The sequence below is a fragment of the Lathamus discolor genome, chromosome 14 (genome assembly GCF_037157495.1).
Source record: "Lathamus discolor isolate bLatDis1 chromosome 14, bLatDis1.hap1, whole genome shotgun sequence".
Classification (NCBI taxonomy): domain Eukaryota; kingdom Metazoa; phylum Chordata; class Aves; order Psittaciformes; family Psittacidae; genus Lathamus; species Lathamus discolor.
The window spans coordinates 4101526-4113820 of NC_088897.1; the positions used below are offsets into that span (position 1 = coordinate 4101526).

General features: G+C 46.1%; 1 protein-coding gene across 3 annotated transcripts in view; it reads left to right on the forward strand.

Annotated features, from left to right (window-relative positions):
• AP2B1 (adaptor related protein complex 2 subunit beta 1) overlaps positions 1-12295 on the forward strand; it is a 79469-nt gene that overhangs the window by 44956 nt on the left and 22218 nt on the right. For 2 of the 3 annotated variants that reach the window (XM_065695068.1, XM_065695069.1), the window contains exons 15-17: positions 7354-7395; positions 9282-9428; positions 10701-10846. In XM_065695068.1, the coding sequence (XP_065551140.1) occupies positions 7354-7395; positions 9282-9428; positions 10701-10846 (335 nt within the window). The remainder of the gene's footprint in view (positions 1-7353; positions 7396-9281; positions 9429-10700; positions 10847-12295) is intronic. The other variant, XM_065695070.1, reaches the window with a different exon arrangement.

Consider the following 12295-nt stretch of genomic DNA (forward strand, 5'->3'; position numbering starts at 1 on the left):
AGTATTGGAACCAAGCGTGGCTGGGGTCTGATCTAAGGAAGGATTGAAGATGCATTTTCCAAACAGGAATTTGCCTAGTGTAATGTTTTAGAGGTGGAGTTTTTACCACTCTGCTGTTGATCCCTGTTTTCTGCTCATCACTAGTGGATCCCTTTTGGATCACAGATGACCTGAGAGGAGGCAGGCAAACATAGTATTAGTCTGTGGCATATTCTCTGCATTGTGCATCTGGCATTAACTCTCAGCCTGAGCAGGAACATAGGTTGCTTTAATGCCAAAGCAGAGGAACCTCAAACCCCACTTCCACTTTCCAAGCAACCTTTTGATATGTCAAAAAGCCGAAATAAGCCTCTCTGTCACAGTGGAAGAAAAGGGTTTAGGATGTGCTCGAGCTGATGCACAAAGTCATGGTCTGTTGCTGTGGTGGTGAGACTGCATCAGTACTGCAAGTGTCTCAAAGGCAGCTGAAGGTCTCAAGAAGCTGCTGCCAGGATCTGAGCCAGGTTGTCATATTCACTCACTGTCATGTGTTGAGTCCCTTGGAGACTTGTTGTAGCTCTTGTGTATTTGTTAAGGTCTCCTTTCCTTTGCAGGGGTGTCTGTCTTCGGAGGGATGCTCTTTCAGTGAAAGTCCCAACAGGGCTAAGCAAGAAACAACAGCAGCATTAACTTCCACGGCAAATGTCAGTCTGCATTTCCTAAACTGTGGGTTTTTTTTAAATCCAGGCATTTATATAGAGACTGCATGTTGTAAAACTAGATAAACACCAAATTAATAGTGTTCATTGGAGTTTTCCTCAGCCTTGCTAGATATTTATCCCCATGACCAGTGAGAATCCAGCTGCTTGTAAGGTTCATTTCTTTAGTGAGTAACTGTTTCATCACCTTAGTAATACATTGGTATCAATGGTAACATTGATACATTGATATCAATGTAACATGCATATTGTGCATGCACAGATGCTGAGCATGTGTTAATGAAAAAGTGGGGGAAAGCCTTTAGTTACAAGATGATATGCTTTGCTTATAGCCAGAGCATGCTGTATGACTTACAGAGAGCTGTTCTCTAGTGACCAGAGCCAGCAGAGAGCCTGCTCTGGGTTGTGCCCCAGTTTGCCACCCTGGGCAGACCTCTGCTTTGCTTTCTTGTCTGTGAAATGGTGACTAAGCCCATTGTTACAAAGCTGTCGAGACCTCCACGCTGTGAAGTATTGATGTGGGAGAAGCAAAACTTGCTTGGACAGCAGAATGCCGGATGCAGAGTTGTGCATGCTGAGAGCTGATGCTTTATCCACTTAAAGCTGCCTTGTCAGTGCCTAAACTTAATTCAGATTATAGGCAGGCCCCAACTCCTCATTTAGTGTTGATGCAGCGCTTTGTAGGCTATCTGTCTGTGCTGCAATGAGTCGGGGTCACTTTGCCTTTCTGTGTGTTCATTTGCTCTGGAGATCCACTGAGCATGAGAGCTCGGGCTGGGAGCCAGGGAGGCTGGCTCTAAACCTGGGGGCAGAGCAGTAAATCTGTTGGAATTGACATGCTTGGATTGTCTCTTATGTAAGGATTTTATTAAATACTCTAGCCACTCATCTACAAGGCTATTATTGATTCAAGGCTGGCAGCTGATCAGACTGATTTATGTCCTGAATTGTAAAGCTGGTTGATAAACACTGCAGTTTTCTGTAATACCTGGGCTGGCTTGTGCTGTTCCAGGTGGAACTGTGCCCCTCTGTGGAATCAGGTTGGATATAACAGGGGGGGTGGCTCTCACCCTAGAGGTCTCCTCTGCATGGTTCAGGGCTGTGTCCTACTGCTGTGCTTGCTCTGAAGCATGGTGGAGGGCAGGGACATGAGCTCTAGCTTACCCTCCCCCATGGGGTGTCCTGGGCTCTGGATGCCTGTAGGCTTGGCAGCCTGGGAAGGAACGCCTGTTCCAGCAGTGCCGAGTGCCTGCCTGATCCAAAAGGATGGTCACTCCTCCCTCACTGGTGCTTTCAAGTGGAGAGTTCAAAGTTTGGCCTCAGTGGACAACACCCTGGCTTGTTGAGGTTGATCAGGGACTTGCCGGTGTTGTATAAAAGGAAAACTTACACTGAGTTATTTCACATGCCTGGAGTAGGAAACCTCACATAGTTGTTGAATCCCAAAAGTGCCAACTTCTTCCCCTGGCTCTGCACATGACCTCCTGTGTATAATCCTAGGAAAGTTAGTTCATTTACCTTTCCCTGGAACTACAGTGTGAACGTGCCTATACCAGGTCAGCCCCAATATCCATCTGTGCAGTGGATGTGATGCTTCCCTAGCCTCTGACAAGGTGCTGAGCATCTCCTTTCATCCTTTCATCTGGGCTGTTCTAGTTTGATATCTACAAAGGACATCTGTTAGGATTTCTGAGAAAGGCCATGTGTCCATTGCTGGAGCAGTGCTGATACGGAAAAGGAGCTCTTCTGGTGGGTCGTTCATTCATGTCTGATTTAAGGCTTTTGTTGCTGCAACAGTAATAGGGCTGCTAGAGCTTTGCAGAGCTGCTTTTTTACACTTCAGAAATGAAGATGCTAGCACTGCGTTTCATTTGCTGATGGAAATCATTCAGCAAGGTAAAGCATTACTAGTTAAGTGCTACTGAAACTAGTGGCTATGGTATTGGCAGCGTAACCATCTTCTACCACCTTTGTCACAGCTCACCTTGGTTTGGACAGTAGCCTGGCTTGGTAGTAAGAAAACAGACACATAAAATAGGCAGCAAATGAGATACTGAAAATGCTTCAATGTGAGCCACAGTGGTGTTGCAATGAGATACCTACAGCCCGTCAGGAAGCCAGCAGATGAAGTTGCCTGCAAGCAACCCTGCTCTCAGCATTTCCTTCAGCCCCATCGCCTGATTGTTGTTAGGTAAATGCCTGACTGTTGTCTTACTGAAGGCATGCTCTCATCTAGCTCCTTGACATGCTTAACTCTTGGTTTGGGGTGTGAGGGAGAGGGGAGGCAGCATTTGTCCCCCATTAATCCATGAATTGTGGCTCTATGAAATGCACAGCTGCTCTGAAAGCCCTGGAGATGCGATGGATGCAAGGCAAAGCGGTTGCTGAGCAGTGGTTGTTGCAGCTTCTGTCCCTGGCTCCACCCTCCTGGTTGTGTTTCGGAGCTCCGAATGCCTCACGTCATGTTGCAGAAGTGATTGTAACCCCTCCAGATCACATGAACACTTCGGCAGAGTCACTTCATTACGAGCTGCTGTTAAGATGCAAATAAACCCTGCTAATGCAGTAACTCCAGCACTGCTGCACTTCATAAGTCAGCATAACTGCTTGCACTGAGCTGAGATTACAGGGCAAATGCTCTTCCACTGCAGAGCAACGCCATCCAAACCAACTAATACAAAGTAAAGATACCAGTGCAGTTTGGGAAGAGGTGTTATTGATACAGGATTGAGCCTAGCTTCTTTAAACCCATGTGGCTGCTTGAGTGCTGTTTTGACAGGATGGGTTTGGAAGGAATAAAGAGAATTCCTCTTTCAAGAACTTCTTGTGTTTGGTGGCCAAAGCTCCCTGTTCATCCCCTGAAGCCGTCAGCTCTTCACCCTGGGTAGAGGCTTTATGCTCTTCAGCAAGAGGCAAGCCTGCCAACTTTGGGCTCAGGATCAGGGCTCTGCAGTGCTTTGAGTTCCCCTTGGCCATCAAGTGACAGCTCTCATCCGCCCCACCTTCACAGCCAGTCTGAGGAGGGCTCACAGTGCCATTAGCCTGGTCCTTTCCTCCATGGGGCTGTTGCCTGCTCTCGTGTAATGCAGGTTTATGTTGTCCTCACAATAGGAGTGGCTGCCCACCCCTGAGATGAATGGAAATGGTTAACCAGAGCTGCCAGCCCTGGGGAATTGGTTCAGCAGCACTTCACGCCTGACTAATATCTGCTTCTTTCCTTCTGCACTCTGCCTGTCACTCCAGATGGGAGAGGATTGTCTGTGGGTAATTGGTTCCTGTTCCCTCTGCCTTCCTCCTTCCCTCTTAATCACACACATTGCTGTTACCATCTCTTCCATCATTTTCAGTTTGGAATAAAGTTAGGTCTTGGGCATCTTGCAGGAGGACTGGGTAAACCAGACCTGTAGATTCTGAATGGGGAAAGCATTGGTGCTGTAGGAGGGTGACAGGAAAGAGAAACAGAGAAAGGGATTTCTGTGCTGCTGCAGTGGGTTGTGCACCCCGGATCTGATGGGGAACTGATTAGTTGTTTACTAACTTCACCCCCTTTCATTTCTGTTGAAGTATATGTGTTGTGACTTCTCTTTTCACTGTGTAGGTAGAGCCAGCTCTGGCTCTAGGGACCTGGTGAAGCTGCCAGCTCCTTGGAGCTTGCTCTGCAGCTTTGTAGCACATCTGCAGCACTTACTCCCAAGCTGGGAGCCAAAAGAGTGGCAGCCTGCTGTGTGCAGACCCCTTCTGTGAGTAAAGCAGGGCTTCAGGAGGAGCAGGACAGAGCTTCCTGGCATTGGGAAGAGATCCTTTCTACCACAGAGGAATTAGGTGCAATCTAGAAATCTAATGGTAAACTCTATGAGCCAGTGAGGGTTTTTTCTCTGCCTTGTAGGGGGTGAGAGCTGGAATCTTGGCTCAAGACAGGCAATCAATCCAAATTCTGCCTTTCCCCCAAGGCCTGACAATTAGGGAAAATGGAAGGCTTGCTGATAGCTTGAGGAACCCCAATATGTTATTCCTCACAGTGAATGCATGCAGATACCAGTGTATGGGTTTCTCCGAGGTTGGATTCCTAGCCTGCAGCTTCTTATGATGAGTGTAGTAGGAAGTGGTACAATAGTTAACATCTGGCTTCATTATGCAGAATTATCCAGTCATTTCCATAATACCCTTTGTAAAATGCTTGCTGCTTGATACACCAGTCTTTCTCCTGCTTCAGACAACAGTACCAGAAATCCTCCATGCATACAGTTATATCTGGAAATGAACTGGATTCTTTACCTTTTTCCTTTTTCCTCTGGACTTCACTGCCTGTCAGTATAAAGTTCATCTGCATGCAAGGCTATGAATAGGGATGAGGTGTAATATGTAATAGTTGCATTTATTACTCCTCAGTGAGCCAGTAACAAGATGTAAATGATCTGATATATTAATCTAAAACATGGCTTGGCTTATAGAGCAGGCTGTAGCACAAAACTCTGCTCTGCCAGGCTGTTTCAGAGAGGAAGACCTGACAGTGTAATAAGTGCTATTTTATAAGCTTAGTACTAATTGGCTTTGCATCCTCTGGCTGGCTTCCTTCAGTCTGTGCCTGATCTTTCTTTTGACTTGGAATTGCTCAGTTTTATCTGTTATCTCTTCAGTAAGCTGGACTTGCACAGAGCACTGCCATGGGCAGCAAGAGGAAGGGCTGCTCTGTGAAGAGGTGGCTGTTGCAGAAGATGAGGGATGTCCTGTAACTTTCTACCATGACCTCAAGTAGGGATAAACTGAGCTTCACACAGGACAAAAAGAGTTCTTAAGGCTTCTTAACAAAAGGCAAATTGTGTGTGATTTGTACTTCTCTGACACTTACTCATGGTAGCTAATGTTGCATTGGGTGACTCCTGTGGGGACCAAGGGAAGGAGAGGTGCCAGGGATAGAAGGGGGATGCAGAACAGCACAGGGATTTGTCAGATTTTAGTGTTGTTGGAGTGCAGTTATCATCTGTAAATCACTGTCTTGCAATTCGCTGCTGTTCTCAAGGCATTTTATCCTTTTTATCTGTGCTCTGAGGGAGAGAATTACGAAGCTTTATGATATCTCTTGACTGGCATAAAGTACATTTGCCATGAGATCTCCTGGGGAGCAGGCTACTGGGGACCAGAGCACAGTTGAGGTTCCAAGTCTTTTGTGCAGAGAGAAAAGGTTGGAGCCTTTTTGGCTTTAAGCACAGACTTACCTGGAAGCTTCTGCTTTAGCTATATGGTGTATCTTTTTCAATATCTTAACATATCAGCATACATTTGAGCACCATATCTAGAGCCTTTGTTGACCCAGTTTGTCAAATGCTTTTAAAAGCAGATAGACCTCCCCAAACCCTGATCAAATGGAAGAGCAAAGACATCTACATCTGTGTCGTTCTGGTCTGCTAGTCCAGTCTTTTCCCCATGGAGGCTGGCTTCTGCCTCACCCCCGCACTTGCCTCATCCTCCATGCACATTGCTGGGGCATGATCCATGTCTGAATGTGACCAAAAAAATCCTGCAGTAGGCAAAAAGCTACCATGGTCTTCTGAAAACAAAAGCCTAGGACACAGATATGCCTGGAGATGGCTCTGTAGTGAATAACCACTGCAGATGTATGCTTATTTCCTCCTGGCTATCAGTCATCTATCAAGTGCTTTATAAATATTCACAGAAGTGATGTACTTGCAAACAGCACTTGTAGCCAGCTTTGGAGTCTGTCCTGATCACTGACTTCTCTGAAGCGTGTAGAATGGTATGGATGTTTAAAAACTAGGCTTTATCAGTGAGAAAGTGGTCTAGATGCTTTGTAAAGGGAGTTCACGGTAGGACAGCTTCTAGGTGGGCTGCAGGATGGTTTGGCAGAAGGGCTCCAGTGAGGGTTTAGTGTTTATGGAGGGTTGCGCGGGTGGTACACAGTGGCTATTTCAGTCGCTTCAAGCTGTAGCTATGTAGCTTGGCAGAGATCATTACTGAAACATTCTAGTGCACTGTAAGGTCTCTTTACTATTTGAGTGGCCCATTAGATCATAAAGCTAGTTTATTCCTGTCTAAGGGAGGGGAGCATCTTCAAAAGGAAGAAAAGCCCACCTATCCGAGCTGTTGTAATAGCCCGTTCTCTTTCTTCCTCCTTACTGAATAGAGCTGCATGTCAGAGGAACGTAGCCAGGATGCATTGTGTTTTCCTGTTGTTCATAGCTGTTCCCTAGAAAACCAAAGCTTTCAGGAAGTGAGCTTCCTGTCAGCTTTATTTTTATGCCATTTCACAGCTACCCCACTGGGTTTTGTGGAGCTGCTCAGGGCAGCAGGCAGACAGCGTGGTGGGATGAAGGGAAAGCGCTGGTGCATGAAGCACAAAGAACTGGGCAGAGATTTTGGTGCGGATGACAGGCGCAAGAAGGGATGAGCTTTTGTTCTTATCAACCTCCAAAAAACACTCCCGACCACTGTAGGTGTGTGGGGGTAGTTCTCCAATAGCTCTGCTCACACAACAGCAAAAAAGCCCCTCTGTTCCCTGTGCTTTCATTGCATTTCTGTCTGTCCTATGCGTGGCAAGCGAGGGAGCAGCGCGGGCAGCCCAGCTCCACTCCAGCCTGCTGACACTTGGCTTAAATGAACTCGGTCTTTCTCTCCTCTTTCTCCTTCTGTCTTTCAGCTTGGCAGTGACCTTGGCGGGGGCATTGGAGGAAGCCCGGCAGTAAGTGCCATTCCTTTTTTTTCCCCAATTTAAAAAGCTGCTCAAAGCTCAGGATGTCTCAGTACAACCTCACCTGTTATGTGCTGGAAGATGCTTTAAATCTCTCAAGATGTTTGAAAATGGACGAATGCAACTGAAACACTCAGGTCCCCATCTATGTTGCTGAGTCCAGATGTCACCTGGGCTTTCCTAAGAGCAGCCAGGGCCGGAGCTGTTGACTATCTGCTTAGCTCTTCTTTCTCAGAGCTTTTGGGTTGAGCACCAGCATTACCACCCCCATCCTTGTGCAGCTGCTTTGGGAGCTGAAAGGCCAAGGTGCTTATGTCTCTACTCACAAAGCCTGTTCTGCTGTAACCCTAACCCCATGTCACCATGGGCTTGTCTGAACTCAGTGCTTTTCTCCTCCCAAATGCCACATAAGGTTTTTCCTGAACATCAGGAAGAGGTGCTTCGAGCTTTCCTCCTACATGTGGTCAGTGCTGAACTCTGCCAGCCACCAGCCTCCTCCTCTGTGCCTGTGCTTTGTGAGTGTCCTAGTGTCTAGAACGCCTGCCAGGGCATGGGAGACTTTCAGGCTGCTTCCACAGCACTTTTGACTTCAAATGCATACCAGCTTCTTCCAATAAAGCATGGGAAAAGGATGCAAGATGACTGGGAGACACAGTGAGCAGGAGGGAGTGTGTCTCCAACCCACAGCCAAAAGCACTCTCCTGGAGAAAGCTCCAGTCCCTCTTCCCAGGACTGTGTAGGCAGTAATGCAGTGAGGAAAGCATACTCAGTTCTGGAATGAGGGCTTTTCAGAGACCCTAGTTCTGGCTGCAGTCATTTTCTCTCCTTCTTTTCCTGTGACTCCTGCATTCCTTTCTAACCTCAGCACCAGGGCAGAGGAGAGCTGATGGCACAGTGTACCTCTAGCCCCCAGGCCGTACAGACCAGCATGTGGGAGATACTTACTCTATAGAGATTGTACCTACAAAGCCAGGACTCTGCCTTCCTGTGCCATCATAAACCCACCAAGCAGTTGTGTAAAAGCACCAGTCCTCCCTATCCAAGGGGTTGACCGAACACCACATCTCAGGTGGGTTCCTGAGCAACAGAACAGCAGTGAGACTTCAGACCTGCCATCAGTATTTCCTATTGCCTGCCTTAGCCCTTCTGCCTGTCCCTGGGCTGCTGACTGGTGAATCCTCTTCTCAAGCACATAATTCTTCCTGCTCATAGTAAAGGAAAACTTGGGAGTCTAACTAGAGGGTGACTGTCCCAGCTGGAGCTGGGCACCTAAAGGTTAATCCTCTAGGTCTGATGCCCTCATTTAAGTCCTGAGAGGGAAGGATTGCCCTTGTTGCAGAAAGGTTGTCCTGTGGCAGAGACAACTAGTTCTGCTTCATGTAATGAACCTTTGGGACCATAGTGCTGAGAATGCAGTGCTCTGGCTTTGGGTGGGAGTACACAATATGGTCATGACTCCCTTGCTGTCTCTGGATATGCAAAATCGTGAAGATTCCTGAAGAGTGCCATAGTTGGGGGAAGATTTGAAGAACATTTTTATTTCCCCTGGGTTTATATAGGGTAGGTCCACAAAGCATATTGTTTTTATGAGGAGAAGAGATGGAGAAGAAAGATCCCTCTACAGTGGGAATAGGTAACTGGAGCTATACAAAATGATGTGAAAGCTATTGCATGGTTGAGGCGATAGCCAAGTGTAGGGATTAGTTGCCAGGAGCTTTGGGATTCAAATGCATTATTTAGCACTATTGATAATTCAACAGGGAAGCTGCAAACAGCTTTAAAATATTGAGTATATTGCCTGAATTTGTGCTTTGTTTAATAAGTAGTGCTCTTCATACGTGAAGTTAATCACTGCTTGTTCTTTCTACCTCCTCCAGGTGGGGCAGACCTACATTCCCTCCTCTGTGCCAGCCACTTTTGCCCCTTCACCCACCCCAGCTGTGGTGAGCAGTGGACTCAATGATCTCTTCGAGCTCTCCTCTGGTATAGGCATGGCTCCTGGAGGACATGTGGCTCCAAAGTCTGTACGTAAGGAAAAAGAATCATCCTCAGTATATTGCCTTGCCTTGGGCTACAAAAAGTCAGAAGTTGTTTGCTTGTCCACTTCATTGTGGGTCTCTTGTGCTATTGAGGCACCTAATTCAACTCAATCGCATTAGGGATGCTCAGGCAGAGTAACTGTGTTGGAGACCATGGTAATTGTAAATTACATACTTCTGAGTCTTTAGTAGTTCCCTCATTTTGCCTGTAATAATATTACTCCAAAGAACAGCCCTTGTAAGATAAAAGAATCTTAATTTTGTGCAAGCAGCTCTTTCCTGGAGACCTGCTTCTTAGCAAGCTTCCCCAGGAAGCTGAGGGCGGGATGCAATTTGCTCCAGCTTTCATAGAAGGTATGTTTATTTGGAGGAATCCAGTGTGACAGTGAAGGTAAAACCACGTGATTGATGAGCACACTGCAGCGTAATGCAGAGAAATGCTCTGTTAGTGACAGAGATCGCAGATGCAGTGAGTGAAGTGTGCTTAGTCTGAAGGGCTTGTGAGATACAGAACATGGTTCTGGTAACAAGCTGTGGGGGAGCTCAGATTCAGCCTTTCATGCCTGAAAGGGAATAAACAAAACTCAGCACCCTGATTAAACACTCAATGGATGAGTAAGCCTAAGTCATCCTGTGAAATCTCGGATTTCAAGGTACTGCAGAGCATACTCAAAGCTTTTGGTCTTTAGCTTGCTAGTAAATAGTACACCGTATGTAAGACCAAGTACAAAAGACCCCAGTAAATATAAGCTAAGAAGTACTTCATCTTGCACCACTCAAATTTGGGTCTGGGTTTTTCCCACAAAGATGATTTGGGAATTCAGAACCCAGGCAGGTAGTAGTATGAGCCCTGTGATTTTATTTGGTTCAAACTTCAGTGTTGTCCTGCCTCTAATAGCCCAACATGTCCTTGGAGAAGCCTGTCCATCAGCAGACTTGGTAAGTCTTGCATTAGTGTGATGGACACAAGCTTTCCCTGTTTCTTGTGCACACTAATGCCATAGCATATCTGAATTTTTATGTGAGTACTGTGGGCACATACAGATTAGGAGCAGTGAGCTTATTACTCATTGGTGAGCTTGATCCTTTCAACACCCCATGTTGTGTCTTCCCTGTAGTGTTTCTTTAGCATTTGTGGGCTTAATGTGTCAATGTAGCTGAATTTCCAGACTCGGGACTTCTCTGTTGCTTGGAAAACTGTACTTGTTTGTTATCTTCAGGCCAGACTTATGCTGAATGACATCTCTTGTGTTCAAGGTTTGGTTGCCTGCAGTGAAGGCTAAAGGACTGGAGATCTCGGGCACGTTCAGTCACAGGCAGGGACACATCTACATGGAGATGAACTTTACCAACAAGGCTTTGCAGCACATGACTGACTTTGCCATTCAGTTCAATAAGAACAGGTAAGAAATCAGTCCACTTCCTCTGTTAAAAAGATTGCATGCTCCTATGAAAGGAGTCTATGTCTACATGGATAGATACAGGGAGAACTTTTATGTAGGTATATGATGCAGTTATGGAAACAGCTGTATGGTGCAGCCTGTACTCTCCATCACACCCCAGTTGTGTGAAATGGCTGGAAATACAGACGGATAAATCTGTGAGGCAGTAGGCAACAGACGATCTCCTAGCTCTGAAACAGCATCTGCCCCATTTAATCTCTGCAGAGTTTTAAAGCAGCCTCATGAGTTGTTAGGCAGGTTAATGGTTTTATAGCCAGCAAGAGCCCCGAGGAAAGCAAGATCATAAACAGGCAAGCGTTTGAGCTGCACAAGTATCAGTTTGTAATGCCTCCACCTCCTGACTTAATTGCTGTGCTGCCCCTCAGACTGTCTGGAAGTACAGGTCTCATTAATAAAGCTATTTGTCAGTGAAGAAGTTGCAAGTTAAGAGCCTGTGGCACATGTTTTCCCTCTAATTGGCAGCAAAACAATTTTGTCAGAAGGAGCAGCCACTTGAGTGTTTGGAGCATACAGATTGTTCTCTGAAACCCATCTCAGCCAAAAGACATGACATGGCAGTACAGCCATGGTGTCTTCCCACAAATAAGCCTTCCTAGTCAGCTTATCATGTGGTTTGCTGTATGTTATCTTGAGCAAGGGCCAGGCTGCTTCTTGTTAAGACTGTGAAGGATATCTTGTGACTGAAATGTTCCCCATATTTCTTAATATCCTTTTGCTGGAAAAGGGTTCTCTATACTGCAGATCCACTGAAACTGTCTCTTTAATATCACTGTTAGCCTTGCAAAAGTGGGATTTCTTGGAATGAAGAAGATTTACTTACAAAAGTCATTATGCTAACTAAGTCTTGGTAAATGTTCTCCCTGGACTGCTGTATTTTCTGGAGAATTTTGCTAAGCTGCTATGTGCAAATATTTCATGCAAATTGGCCTGAAAAAAAGCTGATTTGCTTGTGATTTTTTTTCCCCATACATCAAGCTGTGTTCTAGCCACACCTCCATGGTACTTCTCAAGGATTCAGGAAGTTTAAATACTGTACAGTAAACCAGCAGCTTCTCCCTTTGCAGCATCTCGGCACACATTCTGTATACAACCTACTACTATTTACTCTTCTACAAATACTGTTCTCCTGCCACAGCTTTCCACTGTGGCTGGTACATTGGAAAGAGCTGCAGTGGGCTGGCAGCTTAGGTCTAAATATTAAGGCTTGCGGTTGGGAGGTTTCTATTGCTTTTCTGCCTCTCCTGCTGCTACTAATCACATTCACTGCAGTCCTGGGATAAAGCACTAAAAAAAAAAGGAGAGAAAGCTATAGCTCTAGTGTGCTGGAATACCAGCCACTTAATAGCAAAATACAACTTTGTTTTCCCTCTGAGTCTTAGGGAAAACACT